General features: G+C 46.4%; 1 protein-coding gene across 3 annotated transcripts in view; it reads left to right on the top strand.

Annotated features, from left to right (window-relative positions):
- The window catches only part of Cables1 (Cdk5 and Abl enzyme substrate 1), a 107,404-nt gene that overhangs the window by 64,909 nt on the left and 24,395 nt on the right, over nt 1-18,100 (top strand). For 2 of the 3 annotated variants that reach the window (XM_076836935.2, XM_076836932.2), the window contains exon 4: nt 2,315-2,392. The exons of the other annotated variant lie outside the window; for it this stretch is intronic. In XM_076836935.2, the coding sequence (XP_076693050.1) occupies nt 2,315-2,392 (78 nt within the window). The remainder of the gene's footprint in view (nt 1-2,314; nt 2,393-18,100) is intronic. 3 annotated transcript variants of the gene reach the window in all.

Genomic DNA, 18,100 nt, shown 5'->3' with positions numbered 1-18,100 from the left:
GCCACTGTGGAACATAAGTGAAGACAGACTTATTGATGTTCAAGGGTGCCCAGCTAAGCACCAGAAGCAGGCCTTTCTAGCACATTATAGAAGAGCACTCATGGTGGTGAAGAGTTCAGGTTCAAATCCCTGGTCTGCCTTACCTGCTGGAGCTTCACTGAACTTTGGCACATCTCTTGCTGGCTCATGTCCCGTCAGTTAAAGCATTTAGAATCTGGCATGTAATTGATGTGTAACAAGTGGTAACCCTTGTTATGCCTGCTTAAATAAATTTGCAGGGTCACCGTCACGTAGGAAGCTCTGTGGCCAGGCTTCATGTCAGAGCCCAAGGAACCTGGCAGGTATTGAGCAGGAGTTTTATTTGGCCCTTGGCCCCACAGACCTTGGAGGACCACTCAGGACATGATGCTTCTGTCCTCGCTGCAGTTAGCAGAGTTGAGGTCTCAAGTATCTGAGGAAAAACATCTTTCAGACACGTACTGCTGTATTCCATCGTTGCAGATGGGCCAGGCCTGTGGTCCTTCAGCTGTCCACAGCACAGCCTCTCACACTTAGCAGCCTGGGTACTTAGCACGGAGATCTGGAGAGGTACCAATCTAAGTACTGTGTTGCTGAAACAACTTCACCCCAAGAAGCTGATCTGCAGGGAAGACCATTCCTATCCATCAAGTGTGTACACTCTTTGCCAGGTGCTATTCCAAGAATTCTCCCAGTGTGGACACATTTACTCTTAAAGCATTCCAATGAAATACTTCCTAATTTTACCCCATTTTTTAGAGGAGGAAACCAAGGCTCAGAAGAGTTAGTAAACTACCTGAGGTTATACAACGGTGACAGCTGATATTAGCTGGGAGCATTGCTTCCATCCTGTGATTAACAGACAGCTACAGTCCCACGCGCCCCTTGGTGCATCTTCTGGTGCTGCTCTGTAGTCAGGCTGCATTTCAGTGACATCAAATGGACATTTATGGAGGAGACGCTATGTGCTATAAACCCTTGGACTTGCTATCTAGATGAGGAAGCAGCAAATGGTGAGCAGCACTGGTCACACCAGGGCACTCCGGGAAACGTGAGAAGGAGTGGAGACAGCAGTGAGAAGAGAAGGAATGATTAGCAGGGGGTTGCGACAGCAGGGGGACAATCTCTGAAGGGGTAACTTCTCAGCTGGGTTTTGAAGAATCAATAGGAGTTCACCAAGTGTCCCAAAATGTGGCATCACATAAAGAAGGAATAGCATGTGATGGGCACAGGTATAAAACAGCAAGTATTTTTGGTTGTTGCTGTTGTTCTTTGGTTTGGGATACTGCAAACACTTTAGTATAAATGAGTGAGAAAGCTCAGACGAGAAAGCAGAGCCAGGAGCAGGGGCCTGATTTGCCATGCCAAGGAACCAGACTTTCTCCCAGGGCTGTAGGCAGTCTAATAGCCTAGCTTTAAAACAAGGTTAAAATTCCCAAACCTTGATCCTTGCCTAAGTACTATTTTCTCTGCTCTCGCTATGATTATTGAAGGAAAATATTAGAAAAGTAAGTAAGCTCTGTCTATGATGTATGTTGACCTGACACTAAAGAGAATGCTGTTTTTAAATCTCTTTCACTCATTTATCCATTTTTCTCATCAGCGATTCCCTTTGGCAAAAGTTATTCTCAGATGCCAGGATAAGTACTTTTGAGGGTCTTTGTTTTTGTTTTGAATGTTTTTCTAAGTGGCTTTGGATTGCATAAGAGCATCGGTGCAGAACTGTTTCCAGTAGTTTCTTTATTGCAGGAATGGAAGCTAAGACTGATTATGTAATTGTTCCCTCGATCTATTCTCAGAACCTAACACGTTGCCAGCATATAAAAAAACCCTAATGATCATAATGGCATCGGAGTGTCTTTCCTGCTCAGGGTTTCTGGCGCTATTGCTCTTGCATTGTTTACTGCAGAAGACAAATGAGTAGTTTAAATGTGGCATGACTGTACACCAGCACTGCCCACCCCAGACTCTGCACTGTCTGCTCCCGACTTGCATGTGCAGCCCATAGGCAGCACCACTTTAAGGGAAAGGACTCACGGATCACTGGTGTTGCACGTGTTAATATTTGGGTGAGAGAGGCAGCATACTTCTGTGCTGAGGCTGCATTTTGCAAGGAGAGCAGAATACCATCTGTTGGAGGAGGGGGCGGGAGTATGCAAATACTGCTGTGAATCCTGTGAATGCTTAATTGCTATAGAGTTGTTTTTTGTTTTTTTTTTTAATTTGAGTCTTTGCATTTAGTTTGTTGTTTGTTTTTTGTTTTGTTTTGTTTTTATTTTTTTGTTTCACTTTTTAGAATAGTCCTTATCAGTGGCAGAAGATCCTTCTGTAGTATATTTTCCGTGCTGCCGTATCGCGACAGTACCCAAGCCGGGTATGTATATGCATGCATGATTTGTAGTTCTCTGGGTGAAAAGTTCAGATGCCGGTGTGCATAATGTGGCTTCCCTTTCCATGTTCGTGAACTTGCCTTGCTTTGATGCTGCAAATTCAGTATTTGTGAATCTGAAAGAAGAAAAAAAAAAGACGTTATGCTTTCTTTTCAGCCAGCAGCCTTCCTTCTTTGTGTGTGTGTGTGTGTGTGTGTGTGTGTGTGTGTATGTCTCTGTGTGTGTCCTTCTCATATTGCCTGTTCTAAGTGTGCATTTTGTCACCTTTCCCAATACTACAAAGCAAGAGCAATATGGGGCCCACCATATCCCACAGGGTCATACCAACTTTTGGAAAAAGGTACATCAGGAAAGGAATTGGACCAAACTGTGTGACTCTCTGTGCAAGACACACAAGATGTGTCTTGGGCTTGGTTTAGAAACTGACCAACAAGCTGGAGCTGCCACCGAAGGGCAGATATCATAAGTGGCACCAAGAACAAACATATAATTAGCTACAGGTTAGAGAAATGTTCTCCTCTTTAAATCAAAAAGGCCCTCCATTGACTCTAGGGCAAAAAGTAACTGTGGATCTGTCCTTGCAGAGTGTCCCCTCCTAATCTCTACCCTGCTGCCTATGTTCATTTTTTCCATTGTGTCTAGATCTCAGACCCCATCCCCATGTCACTGAACCCAGGGACATCAGGGTGCTGCTGGGATTTAGGGCAGGGCAGTTCACTGCAGAGGCTGTCAGGAGCATCATAGGATATTGGCTCTGGCCTTCAGTCACTAAAAGCGGGAACTGCTCTCTGGTCATTGTGACAGCCAAAAACATTACAGACCCCTAAAGAGGGCAGTGTCGCTTCTGGTGCTGATTCACCATTTATTCATCTTGCACCGTCTCCGTGAGCTCTGCCCAGAATTCTCTTTGACCACGACCTTCCCTGGCTCTTCTAGACTTGTCAGATTATAGTCTGTTCCAGAAGCTCCATGGGGCAGAAAAACAGCCATCTTTATTCACAGAAGCCTGGCGCAGTTATTGGCTTGGTGTGTGCCTTCAGAGCACCAATGATCCCACTGTGTGTCCGCGCATGCATTTTTGGCTGGTCCTTCTTCTTATCTGCATCCTTACAACCACCTTGCAGAAGAAGTGCTCTGGGGAAATTATCAGCAGGTCTTGCAGCTCAGAGGTGTAAGGACCATCTGGGGGTGGTGGCCAGTGGGCTGGCCTAGAGGATGTCACAGGAAAGCTTTCTTTACCTGATCACCCTGCCATGGCCCCCGTAGGCTCATTTCCTGGGGAATTCAGCTTGTAGCAGCTCTCACACCTGGGATATGACCCTAAAGGGCCAGCTCTTTCATCCGGTTGCAACTGATGTCCCCAGGACCCTGAATATCCTGAGTGTGAGCAGGCTGTACATAAACCTCCAGAGGAATGTGCATCATCAGGTGACGGCCGTTTGCCAGCACATTCTCTCCCAGCTGGGGCTTAGGTGGGCATTGCAGAGTCAGCCTCATTTCTCTGGGGTTCCTGCAAGATTTCTCCAGTTGACCCAGTTTTTCCTTAACTCTGTCTCATTCACCGATTGCCTTACTTTGTGATCAGATACTGAGGATCCAGGGAATGAAGGATGGGCCTGGTTCCTGTCCACCCTGAACTTGAGACACAGAATTAGGCACAAGTAATTATAACTTTTAATAGATGCTAAAGATAGCCCAGCAGGTAACTACTGCGTCTTCCTGGCAGAGGACTCATTCCATTTCTTTATGATAATTTGGTTTCTCTGTGCTTTTATCTTTGAAGTGTTCACATTGGGTTCATCCTCAAAGGGTGAATTAATTTCCATAATTGAGTTCCTTTAACACTTATCCTCATATTATAGATATGATCTTCAAGAGTTGTAGTCTCAAATCCCAACTTCGGGCCAGAATGGGAATTTGAGCCTCTCTCTGTCTATCCAGCCAAAGGTTTTTCCATATCCTGGAAGCCAGGCCAGACAAGTTCCTATTTGTGGAAACTTTTCCAAACACAAAAAACCCCAGACATTACATTATCAACCTTCCAGAGGGTAACAGGTTCATAGGAGCTTGTGGACACAGTTTCCCACATGGCACTTGACTTTCAGAGAGGTAGGTGGGACCAGCTGATCAAGGACCCCTAGTTCTGATAGTAGAAGAGGGAATCAATGTGGAGAACTTTGAAGACTTAAAAGTTTTTCAGTTGGGCAGATTAAATTACCTTCTGTGAGCTTGTTTGCCCCTCCATAGAATGGACAGGCAAGTTACTTCCATGCATGGCTAATTTGAAGATTAATTGAAGATAAATTTGAAAGTTGGTTGGAAAGCCAATAAGAATTGTGTTTTAACCAAGATTACCCAGGAGGAGGTTATCCAAGCCCTTTCCTTAAGGCATCCTGTGGACCCGTGTGGCCCTCTGTATTTTTAAAAACCTCAGGAAATGCTTAGCTGTCACCAGTTGGTGCTAGAAAACAATATCTGTCCATCCCTAGGTCTCCTTCCCACTTCCAGAAGGCCTCACCTGTCGTAGGAAAGCCCACCTGACAGAACTGTCAGGGAATTTGACCATTCTGCCTTTTGGCCCTGGATGGAGAAGCAAACTGAATGTGGAGGAGCATGGAACATCACTGTTTGCATCTTGGAAAAGAGCACATTCGAACCCGCCACTCCTTAAGGAAAACAAGGTGCATAAAAATGAATCCTATAACAGTATACGTTGGATTCTTTGCCATCCCTAATGCCGTTACCTGCTCAGCAGCAAGTTCTACCTGAGCACCTGAGAATCCATGAGTACAATTCATAATGCTGCATTTTTTTAAGCAGCAGGATTAAGAACATTCTGCTCTTTTAACTTTTTAATGAGCAGGCGTCCTGTTTATAAATAACCTGTTTTCCATAATTAAGTTTGCTTTTTACTGATTATTGAGAAACGGCTATGCTCAAATATTAATAAAAATATCCTGATAAGTATATACTAGTCAAAACACCAGTCAATTTACTAATAATATACAGATTTCAACCTACTTTAGTTCATGGATGTGTTAACTAGTCAACTAAATTCCTTTTAAACTGAAACCCTCTCTGTGACTTGGATATACGTCTAAGGGTCAATGGTGGCAAGGCCTTCAGGTCATGTAGTTTGTCCTTCGTGCTTTGTGGCTGAGGCACAGGTAGCAGCTCTGCAACTGAGCTCTGGCCTCTGGCACCCATGTTTCCGTTGGACTCAGGCACGCAGACCAGGCCATGTGTGCCTGACGGTTCCAGACAAACACACGTCCCCAACGAAGGGGATAATACACAGTTCCAGCTTGGTCAGAAGAAAGTTATAAAATCAGGAAACTCCAAAATTCCTCCACTGGGGCCCTGAGCCACCTCCACCCGGGAAGCATCTCCCGGGATGGCCTCATCTCTGTGCACCTGGCTTCTGGCTTCTCATGCTACAGAGTAGTTCCCAGCTCCACCTCCTGCACCCTGGCTTCCCTGCCTCGCCTCCCACAGTGGTCTCAAAGCTTTGTTCTTGGTTTTAGCTGGGAATGAACTGATTTTGGCTCCTGGCATCAGTTGGTCCAAGCAGACAGATCTTGGGAGAGCTTTTACTGTCTGTTCGTTCATTTGTGCGTTGGGCCACTCGTTCTTACCCCAGTAAGTGTGAGGTCCTGATGGACTACAGTGAATGGAGTGGACAGTGATATAGAGATGAGTTTCCAGTTCATGAAAATTAGGGTCCCCAAGAAGGAGCTGGAGAACACTTTAACTGTCCACAAGTCATTACCTAAAAGTCCTTTGCTATATAATGCCCCTTTCCCTCCTCCCACCTCCACAAGTACATTGCCATTCTTACACACTGCCTGTGTGGACCTTCATGTGCTATCACTGCATGCCAGAATTTTTTTATGCACTCAAGTCTGTTGAGCACCTACTACGTTAGGCACCACCCAAGGCAGTGGGGATACAATGACTCTTGCCTCATGGAGCCTAAACAGAAATTGGGTATAAACAAACTCACCATCAAACAAAATAGCGAATAATAGCGTGAGTTCTAAGCAGCGTGTGGTTGGAACACAGAAGGAAGAGTTCAGTGAATTCAGGCAGAGGGATTGCAAAGGACGCCCCGAGAGAAAGTGGCTCTTTAGTTAGAGAAAATTGAGTACGGCTGTCTTCAAGTTGGAATCTCATTTCTGGCCAATGTTGCATCCTTGGGCTCTGTGTAATGAGAGGAGGGAAGAGAGCTGGGGACCAGGTCCTGGGATGTCCCTAGTGCTCACTGAGCCTTCCGTCTCAGCTCCTCATCCATAAGGTGGGGACATTTGGCTCTCCTCTCCAGAGATCCTGCCAGCTCAGATGGCTGTCTTCGTGTTTGCTGGCACAGCCCATGTGGAAGCGGTAAGTCTCATACAATGAGGAATTCTTGAGTGAGACGTGCTCTTCACACTTCCCACCTGTAGACGATCGGCAGTTTATAAGAGCTCATGCCTAAGTAGTTATTCTTCATCCAGCTTTTTTAAATTGGCGGTTTTTAAAAATGTGCAGACCTAGTGACTTCTATGCAGTTTTATTTGGTATATTATTTTCTGGAGTGACCACAGGAGAGGCCCTGGAACAACCTGGGCTCCAGAACAGTGTGAGATGTTTGTGGTCATTTTGCATGCCACCTGGTTCCACTAAGCTGATGTTAGGATGGTTCCCAAGGTGATCTCTAGAGTTTCAACTGGAAGCAGATGGCTCCGGTTATTTAAACAGTGAATTCAAACTTGTGCTTCCTTGCCTCAATTTGTAGAGAAATCTGTTTGAGAGAAGAGTGTATTTCCCTAGGAATAACTGAAGAGTGTAGTCATACATTTGTGTGAACCTGCTAAATAAAGTTAATAAAAGCTAAAACCTGCTCTGGGGGTGTAGCTCAGTGATAGAGCATTTGCCTAGCATGGGTGAGTCCCTGGGTTCAATCCCTAGCACTGGAAAAAAAAAAAGAAAAACCCCAAAACTTAAATGTTGTTTTCAAGGTGCTAGGTACTGTTCTCTGTGCCTTCTAGAGCTCTCTCATTTCTTCCTCCCAAGAATTTCATATAAGGGAGGTGCTCATAGTACCGTCTTGAGAAGGCTGGAGTAGAGAAGGTGTTAGCAACCTCCCGCACTGGTAGGAGGGTCGCTAAATATCCTGACCTGTTGTGGGGCCAGCTCAGCCCACAGAGGCAGTCCCCAGGCTTAACACACACTGGAGCAGCAAGTCTGTTTCCCTTTATGACCACCCCTTGGGGGCTGGGCTTTCTGGCTCAGGACCAGGGACACCCAGGCAATGTCAGCTACTATGCATCTGGGTGATGGTAAAGCTCCAAGGTCAGGACCAGCTTGGCTCTTGTACTTACATGTGCCACATGAGGGCCACCTCCTGGAGCCTGTCAGCTGAGCTGTTAGGTGGTGGCTTTCAAAGGTCTTAGAGGTTGCTTGTTTACCCTGTGGTATTGAATCCTCCAAGGGCACACCCCAGGTTTCTCTGGGTAGAATCCTGAGTGAAGAATGATCTGTGAATCCCCATGTGGGTATTTGCCATCTGAAGACCAGGAAATGTGAACAGGGGGAGGCATCTATGTGGCACTGATGCTGTGGCTGTCTGCAGAGGCACATTCCTGTCGTGACACTGAAATGCTGCCTGTTTGTCTTGGGAGCAGCATCTTCTCTGCTGCACCCAGGTCACCCTCCGAACACCACCACGACATGATTTACAGCTTCCTAAGGGCCTTTCCCCAAAGACTTGATCCAGTGCATGAAAAAAATATATATGCTTTTGAGAAAGCCGACCAGTTAGTGGGAGGGTGACTGTGTACAATGCCAGAAATGCCTCTGCACAAAGGATGGGTGGCAGGACAGTTCGAATACAGAGCTTTCTGCTTGCCTGTGACACTTCAGGAAATCGTCTGTTGGTTAAATGAGATCAGGGTGGTGACTTTCAATGGCTTTAGAGATTGCTGGTTTACCCCTGGCATTGGATCCTCCCAGGGCACACCCCATGTGTCTCTGGGTGAATCCTGAATGAGAACTGCCCTTTATTCTCATATTTAGGAATTCAAAGTCGTGCCTGCCTCATGAACCTCCGACCGTGGCCCTGAGCAATACGGGTGTGGAGTACAGAGTAGTTAGTGTACACTGTCCCGAGTTGCAGACAACAGAATCCTGATGGCCAGTTTGGGGCAATAGCGCACAAACTCTGGTGGAGAGAAACAAGGATGGCCACGTGGGGATAGCACAGTGGGAGCCAGTGTGGCCAGGGCCAGAGACACCCACGTCCTGGGACTTCTCCACAGAAACACTATTGCCATTGCCACTGGTCCCCGTGCCAGGGCTTGTTAGAAGTCCTCTGCCACGTGTGATTCACTTCCTCTGCCATGTTTCACCTGAGCACTTCCACTTGGCAGTTTTTAAAAATGTGCAGATCTAGTGACTTCTTGTAGTTTTATTTGGTATATTTTCTGGAGGGGACCACAGGAGAGGAGGCCACCTTAGACATGTGGTGCAGTCTTCCTGGGTGGGCTGAGCCAGTCTGTGGTCTCTGCCACAGTGGGTCACTGAAAAATCCACCTGTGCCCAAACTGAACCTGGGGTGACCCTTGAAGACTTCAACCCAAAGAAAATTCTAACCCGTGGAACCCTCAGGACAACCAGGGTCCCTAAGAAATCCCACCCAGTGCTCATGTCTCCTTCAAAGCAAGACAATTTCCTGTCAGATTCCATAGATATCCAAATAAGCTCCCGAACCCCAGGGGGTCTAAGTTCTGCCAGGCCCAGCAATAAGCAGCACCATCCAGCCCTGGGCTTGATGGCAGAGAGGGCCAGCCGTCCTGCTCTGCCCACTCAGGCCTCCCCTTTGGTACTGAAGCCAGCTCCTCATCCCAACTCACATCTGTGATTTCTTTCCTGTTCAGTTTAAGAAAACAGGTCTGAAGTCAGATGAGAGCTGGAGGTTCCAGCCTTGTGTCTTTGGAAGGCTTAGCCCCTGCTCAACCTCTCTTGTTGTCCTGGGCTTCTTAGCAGAGAGACAGGGCCCTTCTTAATATGGCTTAGGTTCTCCTCCCTAGCACCATCTCTCCCCAGCCCCTCTCAGCCCCAGCAGGGTGCTCACAGTTCCTTAATTGGTAAGGTTCTCCTCACTTGTGGGGCTCTTAGGCTTGGTGCAAAGTTTGGAAGATTGTTCTGTTCTCAGGAAGCTGCCCCAGCCTTCCAACCCCCACCCCCAAGACCCTGCCAAGGATTTGTTCATGTTTGTGGCATCTCTGCCTCGGCCCGTGGTAGCACTTACAACAACTTAAAGTGTTAAAAAGTTTTGTGAACGTCTTTTTAACTTGAGGGTATGGGCTGTGTCTTAGTCTGAGGCAGCCCCAGCACCGTGCATGGTGCGTAGAAGACACTTGGGTTCCATCTGTTGAATGAAGGAATGAAATGTTTCTGAGGGCCATCTCCAGGCTTTTGAGAATTGCTAATATTGTAGAATATTTACATATATACACACGTATACATATATACACGTGTGTATACATGTATATATGGGAAAACATACGTGTGCATATATGTGTTTATATTTTTCCCCAACAAACGAGGCTAGTCTACCTTAGCAGGAGCAAGTCCCGTCTCAGAAGCCCTCAACCTGGCACTGTGTTCTTGTGGACCTCTCCAGGGAAATGGCAGAGCTGCTCTGATGGCTGGGAGGAGGGGCCAGGGAGAGGATAACAGGTGATCTGGCCTGGACCTCAGGGTCCTGCCTCTCAGAGTGCTTCTGGCACAACAACAATGAAAGTTGCTACACCTACAGTGACAAAAGAGGGTCTCAAGCCACCTCCAGATGTAGGTGCCCTGGCCCGTGCTCCCTCCCCGGTGGCGCCCCCTGCCCATCATAGTCCCTGCCCAGCCTATGCAGATCTGCCTCGGCCTGAGCAGCCTGCTGCACATCTTCAGTGCAGCTCACAAATACTTGAATCCTTAACATGAAACCCAAGAAAGCCCAGGGCCTTTTGCTAAGGTCACACTTGCTGACTTTCCCTAAGCCCCATTGGCCTGCCCTGGCTCTTGGCTGAGTGGCTCACCTAGCCCTCTGTCACATCGAGTTGTCTGAACTTCGAATCAGGACCACGTGAGCAAAATGCAAATAACACCCAGCCTTGTTTTGAGCAGATCAATACATGATTTTCCCTTTGTGTATAATGCTTCTGTTTAAAGCAAGGGTCGGGTTTGGATGGCATCTAGCATAGTTAAGAAGGAAGCAGTTTTCCCAGGCTTGGTACTTTACCCTTTCCCTAGAACCCCTCTTCACGTCCAGGATAAGTGAAGCCCCTGCCTTGGTTCTCCTCACCCCACCCACAGGCACATTGTCCGCATCACCCCCAACCCTTTTGGAGCCCAGCCTGGCCGTCTCTAATCAGTACGTGCGTTAGGAAGATGTCAGGACTTACTGGTGTGCTTAGATTGATGAGTGGCTATAGGCTGTGCCCACTCCATTCCAATTACATGGCTAAGAGCCTGTGGTCCCACCAGTCATTACCAGGGATGGATTACCTCCCACAGCAGCAGGCCTACGAGCCGAGCTTGGTAAGCCAAACATACTTCTGTGGACATGGAAGCCCTTCCTGCACATAAGGGCACTGCTACTTCTTGACAGAGTGTCCCTGATCTAACTTATTAAAAGATGCTTGAAACGGGAGCTAGTTTGTGTAATGCCAATTCCATGGAGTTCAGTTATAAGGAGCACTCCTCAGCCCAGATGAGAAAGAATGTGCAGCCTCTTGAGGCCTGTAGCTTTCTCTTTTGCCTCTCTGGCTCCCACCACCCCTTCCTCTTTTTTTTAAAGCTTCAGAAGCCAATCTTTCAACCCAAGTTTATACAGAACACCAATAAATAAAACAGCTAACCTCAGAATTGTTCTGGAGAATCGGGAATGGGAACAAGAAAAACCCACTCCTCCTCTCCACCCTCTACCCCCTTAGGAAAACTGTTGCCATGTCCATCCTTGCCCTTGGTGCTGGTGGGCATCTGATGGTGGTGGAGTGGTGCACTCGGTGGTGCTGGTGAACTAACTAGTCTTGTTGATCCTGGGTTTACTCATTTATAAAACTGACTGTGATGTTAACCTCAGGGAGCTCGGAGAGTGTTAGGTGAACTATTCCCTCTGTATGCCTGCCAGGCTGTGTGTGCATTTCAAATCCATTTCAGGTCCATTTTTTTTGTCTAGTCCCAGAGTTGTCTCCTTGCTCTTTCTAGAACTGCTCCAGCCTGGTTCCCTGAGTGGTTCTGTATACACAATGGATTCATCTTCAGATTTGTTTTTATTTGGACTTTAATTTTTTTTTCCTGTGGTATGTGCTTAGAAAGCAAATTTGGAAAATCCATACAAACAAAAGGAAGATATAAATGAGGGGCTCACCTCCTTAAACAAAGCCAGCATTAACATTTTGGTGTATATCCTTCCAGTTTTCCCCCAGTAGTATGTTTGGTGGAATGCGAAGATGATTGTTTTGGTCTTTCTTGCCAGATTCCACCTTTCACAACATGCTAGTAGAAACCTGTTGTGGAGAAGGGGAACAGATGTTGCCCATCTTTTCCACCATAACTGTAACATCAAATCTCCCTGTTGCTGTAAACACTCTTCTCAGACGAGGCTTATAAACTGTACCGTTTTCTGGAAGAATCCCAGTCTTAAACCAGCTTTTCTTCCCTCAGCTCACAGTTGCCAAGGCCAAGCCTGAATCTCTCTGCCTTTTATCCCCATTAGTCATCATCGCGCTCTCTATTCTAGCGTGGATCTGTGGTTTGGCTTGGCAAAGTTTGGTGCATAAAAGGACTTTGAAGGAACTTTCTCGACTCTTCCCCTGCTTAGTAAACAACTCGCCCCGTGCTTCCTATCCAAGACCACTCTCCTCTCATCCTCCAGTCCCCACCCGCATCCTGCTTTGCTGCTGTGCCACTACCGCGGAACCAGGGGTGGAAAATCAGGAAACTGCAAGGGAATTTATGGGTTTAGATGTAGATAGGGAAGAAATTGTGGGAGGAAAAAAAAAAAAAAAAAAACACACAGCTTAGGAAAAAGGATGCCGGAGCTCAGAGAAGGAAAAGGAGGTTCAGAGAAGAAGCTGGAATAATGCAAACTAGAGCTTTCAGAATGCTGCTGAGGGTCAGTCGCAAACCAGGAAACCAAGAGAAAGGCTCCACTTCCTCCCTTTCCTTTGCCTCTCTTACCCTCTGATGTTTTGCTTCTATGGCCAGAGCTCTTGCTTGTACAGTGGGGCTGGCTCAGTGACATTAGAGGCAAAAAGGGTACCCTGTGGGCTGATCTCCATGTATCACACCAGCAGCGATGAGAAAATGCATTCTGAGAGTCGGGCTGCCAGCTCAGAAACTTGGAGTGTAACTCACTGGTGAGTGAGAGAGAGAGAGAGAGACCACAGGCATGGTGTGGTCCCAGGAGGGCTGGTCCTGGGACTGTTCCTATGCAAAAGGGAACTGAAGCCAGTGCCCCCAAATGTTCTTAATTTCCAGAAGCATTTGGACATTGGTAGGTATATGGATCTGACCAGAGGAAAGTAGAAATGAATCCAGTAAACTTGGTCATGTGAAAAACAAAAACAAAAAAAACAAAAACAAACTAGAGGATTCCAGCAAAAACCATTTCCTTGGTGCCCGTGGAAGATGCAGACCCATTTGGATACCCATCCATGATTGAGCGAAGGTTTCTGGGTTTGCTTACCCCAGATGCATCGGCGACTGTGTGATGAAAGTGGCCTCCCAGTGGACTGCAAGGTATCTCTGGGGGTGTGACTTTAAATTGTCAACAGCTTCCACATGGTGTTTATGTCCTTAGCTTTTGGCTTTCAGGGCACTCAGATGAGGTCATCCACTTGGGTCCATTTCCTGAGTGCTGATCATTTTGTGACACAGAGAACAGCTTCTTCTATTCTTAGAGAGAGCCCTCAAGCCTAAATGCTCTCTGCCTGGCTCCAGGCCCACCCCCCCCCCCCTTCCTGCCCAACCACTTTCCCCCAGAAACTTCTCTTTTTTCGTTGTGGAAAATTACACATTCACAAACTGTGTTTCTTTCCTCACACAAGCATATTCCCACACACAGACCGATTCTGGAATGATCTCATGGGTGAATCATGCCATTTATCCGGCTGTTTATAGGAGCTGCCTTGACACAAAGATTTTGGTGTAAGCTACATTAAGACCCCCTTCATTGTCTGCCAGTTGCCCTTGTGGGGTGGCTTATCCGTGAAGTGCTGAGTGTGAGGGGGCAGGGCTTCTAGACCAAAAGCTGCTTTTGATTTCACTTTTTTTTTCCCCATTCGCTGTGGGCCTTGTCCATTGGCTCTGAACTTTGTTGGTGTGATTCTCTGCTTTGACCCAAGTAAGCAGACCCCATCCAAGATGGCAGCCGCACAGCATCTGAAGGAGCAGGGTGTTAGCCTTCTGTTACTTTGACAAATACTAGATATAATCCACTTATCAAGAGGAAACGTTGTGTTGATTCGTGGTTTTAGAAGTTTCAGTCCATGGTCTATTACCTGCTTGCTTTGGGGCCTGTGGTGAGGTAGTATATCACGGTGGGAGTGTGGGATGGTGGAAATTCATGCACCTCGTGGCTGGGATGTGAAAGAAAGGAAAAGGAAGGGTAGGGGGTCCCATTCTCCCCTCTAAGAACATGCCCCTTAACCTCAGACCTGCCACTAGGCACCTAAAGCCTCCACCACCTCTCCATAGCAGTGCCACTGGCTGGGGACCAAGCCTTTAACACATGGGCCTTTGCAGAACATTCCAGATCCTAACTCCAGCAGGCAATAAATGGGGCTTCTGCAGCTAAGATGAACACTGGTGGAGTTCCAGTGGATGCATAATCTCTTAATTAAAATTAGTGCACAGTGGTATTTCCTTTCCTAATCCAGCTTTCAAGCTTTGCTTTCTGTGCAGCCAATCTCAGTCTTTATTCTTTTTGAAGGGGCTAGAAATCCTGTTAATATTTAATTGGCTCCTAAATTATTTACACATCAAAGTGTTTGAGCTATTGTTGTCCTTTAAAGAGCAAGTGCCCAGTGGAGCGCCTTGCTGGCATTCCAGGGTCTTAATCGAGGCCACCATTAGAGAAAATGATCACGGTTAGAAGGCAGGACAACCTCATCTGAGAAGAAGAAAGCCCTGGAAGCCAGTTAGTTGGATCACAAACACTTTTTTCCATCTACTTCCCAGGTGTAAAGGATTTAGATCATATTTTCTTTAAAGGAGTAATTCTAGTTCATTAATCATGTTCCCCAAGGAAAGAGCCATAGCTTGAACTTGGTGTTATCTAATAGGGAATCTTGTTTTCCCATCAAGATCAATTCCATGCATTATGGTTCAGTGAGCAGCCAGCTGGGCCTTTGCCAGCACGCCACGAAGAGGAAATGAACAATCATTTTGCCTTTTATAAAAGATGAAATCAGGAGTTGGCTATTTTATGGTTAATAGTAAGCTAGATAATCCCCTTTGGGCACTGAGATATCTAGATTGGCCCTTTGCTTTGATCAGGTGACCCCCACAGTGGCAAAATCACATGCATTTTGGGGGCTTTATGCTGTGGAGGCAAAGACTTAAGACGGGTCTGGGGATTCCTACCAAGAAGTTACAGACTTTCAAGGAGAAATATGTTAAATGAATCATGAGGCCATCCTGTGAAAGATGTTACATCCCCAAAATGAGCCAGCCTGTTTTTCTGTTTCTTGCTTAAGGGTGTAAGTGCTGCTTGACTCTCTTGCCAAATATACTTTCACCTCTGGTTTTAATGGCCTCACACCTTCCTTTAGCCCTTCCCTTGTTCCCCCATGCAACTACTCCTCTGGGCCAGTTTCAAACATCAGTCTTTGAAAAAAAGAAGAAAATCTTTATGCTGGGTTTGCAAAGTTTATTTATTGCCTACCACCTCTGCAGAAGTTACCAAGCCTGCATAGAATGGGAAATGGGCTTGTGTAGGGAAGTAAGTCCAAGCTGAAGCATCAATAGGATATATGGGAGACAAGAACTAGGACCTTCAGTTGTCCATGGCTGCTTACCAGTGGTTCCGTTAGGGCATCTGCAGAAATGAGATTTCCTCCTGTAACCTGACTAATCATAAGCTGTAGCCTTTGAAGCTTAATAGACACAATTTTGGATGATATCCGTGTATGGCATTTCCTCCTCCATTTTTAAAAGGAAGTGGAATATAAATGTGTTAATTAGCTTTGCATTAGGGTAACAAAATACCTGAGAAAAGGACAACTTAGAGAAGGAAAATTCATTTTGCCTCGAGGATTCAGTCCACAATCAGTTGGCTCCATTGCTCTGGGTCCGAGGTGAGGAGGAACATCATGGGGAATGAAAGCTGCTCAGCTCACGGTAGCTAGGAAGCAGGGCTGGGAGTGGAGGAAGTGGCCAGGGACAAGCTACACTCTCCCAAGGCATACCCCCAGTAACCTGTTTTCTCCAGTGGACCCTAGTTTCCACCACCTTCCAATAATGCCATCAAATCATTAATCCATCAGTGGACTAATGGACTTATAAGGTCAGAGTCCTCGTGGTCCAGTCACCTCCCAAAAGCCCTACCTCCAGACACTGCTGCATTGGGGACCAGGCCTTCAATACACAAGGTTCTGGGGGACACTTCCTATCTAAGTCATAACAATAAATTAATATTTGGACTCTAGATATATCTGGGGGAACGAATAATCTAGACTCTTTAAAGAAGTTGAAAAGTGCAACTTTAACTCGCTTCTATGTCCTTCAGCTCTGTCTTCCTGGTCCTGGAGGGTTAGTGCTGGCAATGTGAATCAAACAGATATTTTCATTTTCATAACGTTTGTTAGAATTCAGAACAGTGATGTTGGGAAACATGGAGATTTTTATCGCTACTCCACTGGGACTTGTGCTGAATTCTTTGTCACTAGAGTTTCTTAAAAAATTCTTTTTCAGTGACTATCCAGTGTTCACAGTTACTGTCTGTAGGCAACCCTAACCCTTTAGGCTTCTGAAACCATGGGAAAGCAAAGGCCACTCAAGGCCTGAGCGGTCATCAGTACTATTAGCGGGTACATTGTAAAATTGCTGTCGTTATATGGGTCAAATACAGCCAAAGAAGAGCAATTTCCTATGATTGACGTTAATTTCAGGTTACAGTGACATTATTCAGAGCATTTAGCTAAGAAAAAAATTAACCCAGAGTAGTTGGTCAGCCTTTTTATGAAAAATGTTTTTCTGATCCTGACGCTCTCCCTCTACCCAAATTCGACAGGGAACACATGTTCATTAGAATTGGCTTTAGTGACCTGTTTTGTTTTCTGTGGTGGGACTGAGCACCTATGTGTTCTCTTAGTTCACACCCACCAAGATGGGAACCCCAAAGCTAGTGACAGCCTCTCCCTGAATCCAAGAGAGAAAAGGTACAGAAAGGTGTCTGTCCCCGGCCACCATGAAGCCATCAGTGGTCTAGAGTGGTGTGATGGTGGTCATCATGCCAGTGGAGTGCCTACAGTGTGAATGCAGCAGATTCCAGGGTAGTAGATTCAGTGTGCAACAAACTGTCTCTTTTTAATCTATTTAATATGAACTATCAGCCTCCCTTCATCAGGACTGAAAGGAATTTCAAATTTATTTAGCCTGGGGTATCCTTCCCTCCTCCTCTCTGGGATCATGTGAAGGACCTGGGGGCTCCTGTAATCCCTAGGACTTGGGGAGCACAACCAGTCATTGCTTGCTGGTATTCTCCAGCTCTGTCAACACCCCACTGCTCCTACCCCCATTGCTTTGGGCAGGAAAATCCACTACAGCGTGCCGTGTTTGGACTGGGAGCTTCTGTTAAGGCTGGGAGCTCTATTCAAGGGTGGAGATGGAGTGCTGAGCATGAGAACCCCGTGGTCATTATTTCCCGCCCCCATTATTTTCCTGCTGGGTCTTGTCTCTAGGACATCTGACAGTCTCTTCAGTGAGCTGGGGCCTATTAGGCAAACGTGTCCTGAGGACAACAGACAAAGAAATGGCCAGGCCATTTTGGGGAAGAAAAACTCAGAGACCAGATCAGAATCAGAAATGTGTCATTTCTGACTGTATTGTCTTGCCGTGGGAAGGTACCAGTTCATGGCAGCCTAAGTCCTGACAAGCACTAAGACAATCCAATATGGTACTTATCATCCATCTGTGGCTGTTTTACATTTCAATTAATTTACATTATCTGCTTTATCACTGCTGGAACCAAAAGACCTGAAAAGTTTTAGAGGAAGAAAAGTTTATTTGAGGGCTCACAGTTTCAGAGGTCTCAATTCATAGATGGCCGACTTCATTGTCCTGGGCCCATGGTAAGGCAGGACATCATGGTGGAACAGTATGGCGGAGGGAAGGAGCACAGAGCTTGGTACCAGGAGGCAGAAAGAGAGAGCGCCACTCAATAAGGACAAAAAGCACATGCCCAGGGACCCATCTCCTCCAGCCACACCCTACCTGCCTACAGTTACTACCCAATTCGTTAGGGGATTAATGCACTGATTAGGTTAAGGCTCTCATAACCCAGACATTTGTACCTCTAATCTTTCTTGCATTGTTGTGAGCTTTTGGAGGACACCTAATATCCAAACCATAACATAAAAATTGGATTCCTCAGGGGCTGGGGCTATAGCTCAGTAGTAGGCCACTTGCCTTGAATACAGAGTTCGATTGATCCT

Source organism: Callospermophilus lateralis, chromosome 17 (genome assembly GCF_048772815.1).
Source record: "Callospermophilus lateralis isolate mCalLat2 chromosome 17, mCalLat2.hap1, whole genome shotgun sequence".
NCBI classification, from domain to species: domain Eukaryota; kingdom Metazoa; phylum Chordata; class Mammalia; order Rodentia; family Sciuridae; genus Callospermophilus; species Callospermophilus lateralis.
The sequence above is the reverse complement of the archived record's forward strand: the minus strand, read 5'-3'. Positions and strand labels throughout refer to the sequence as shown.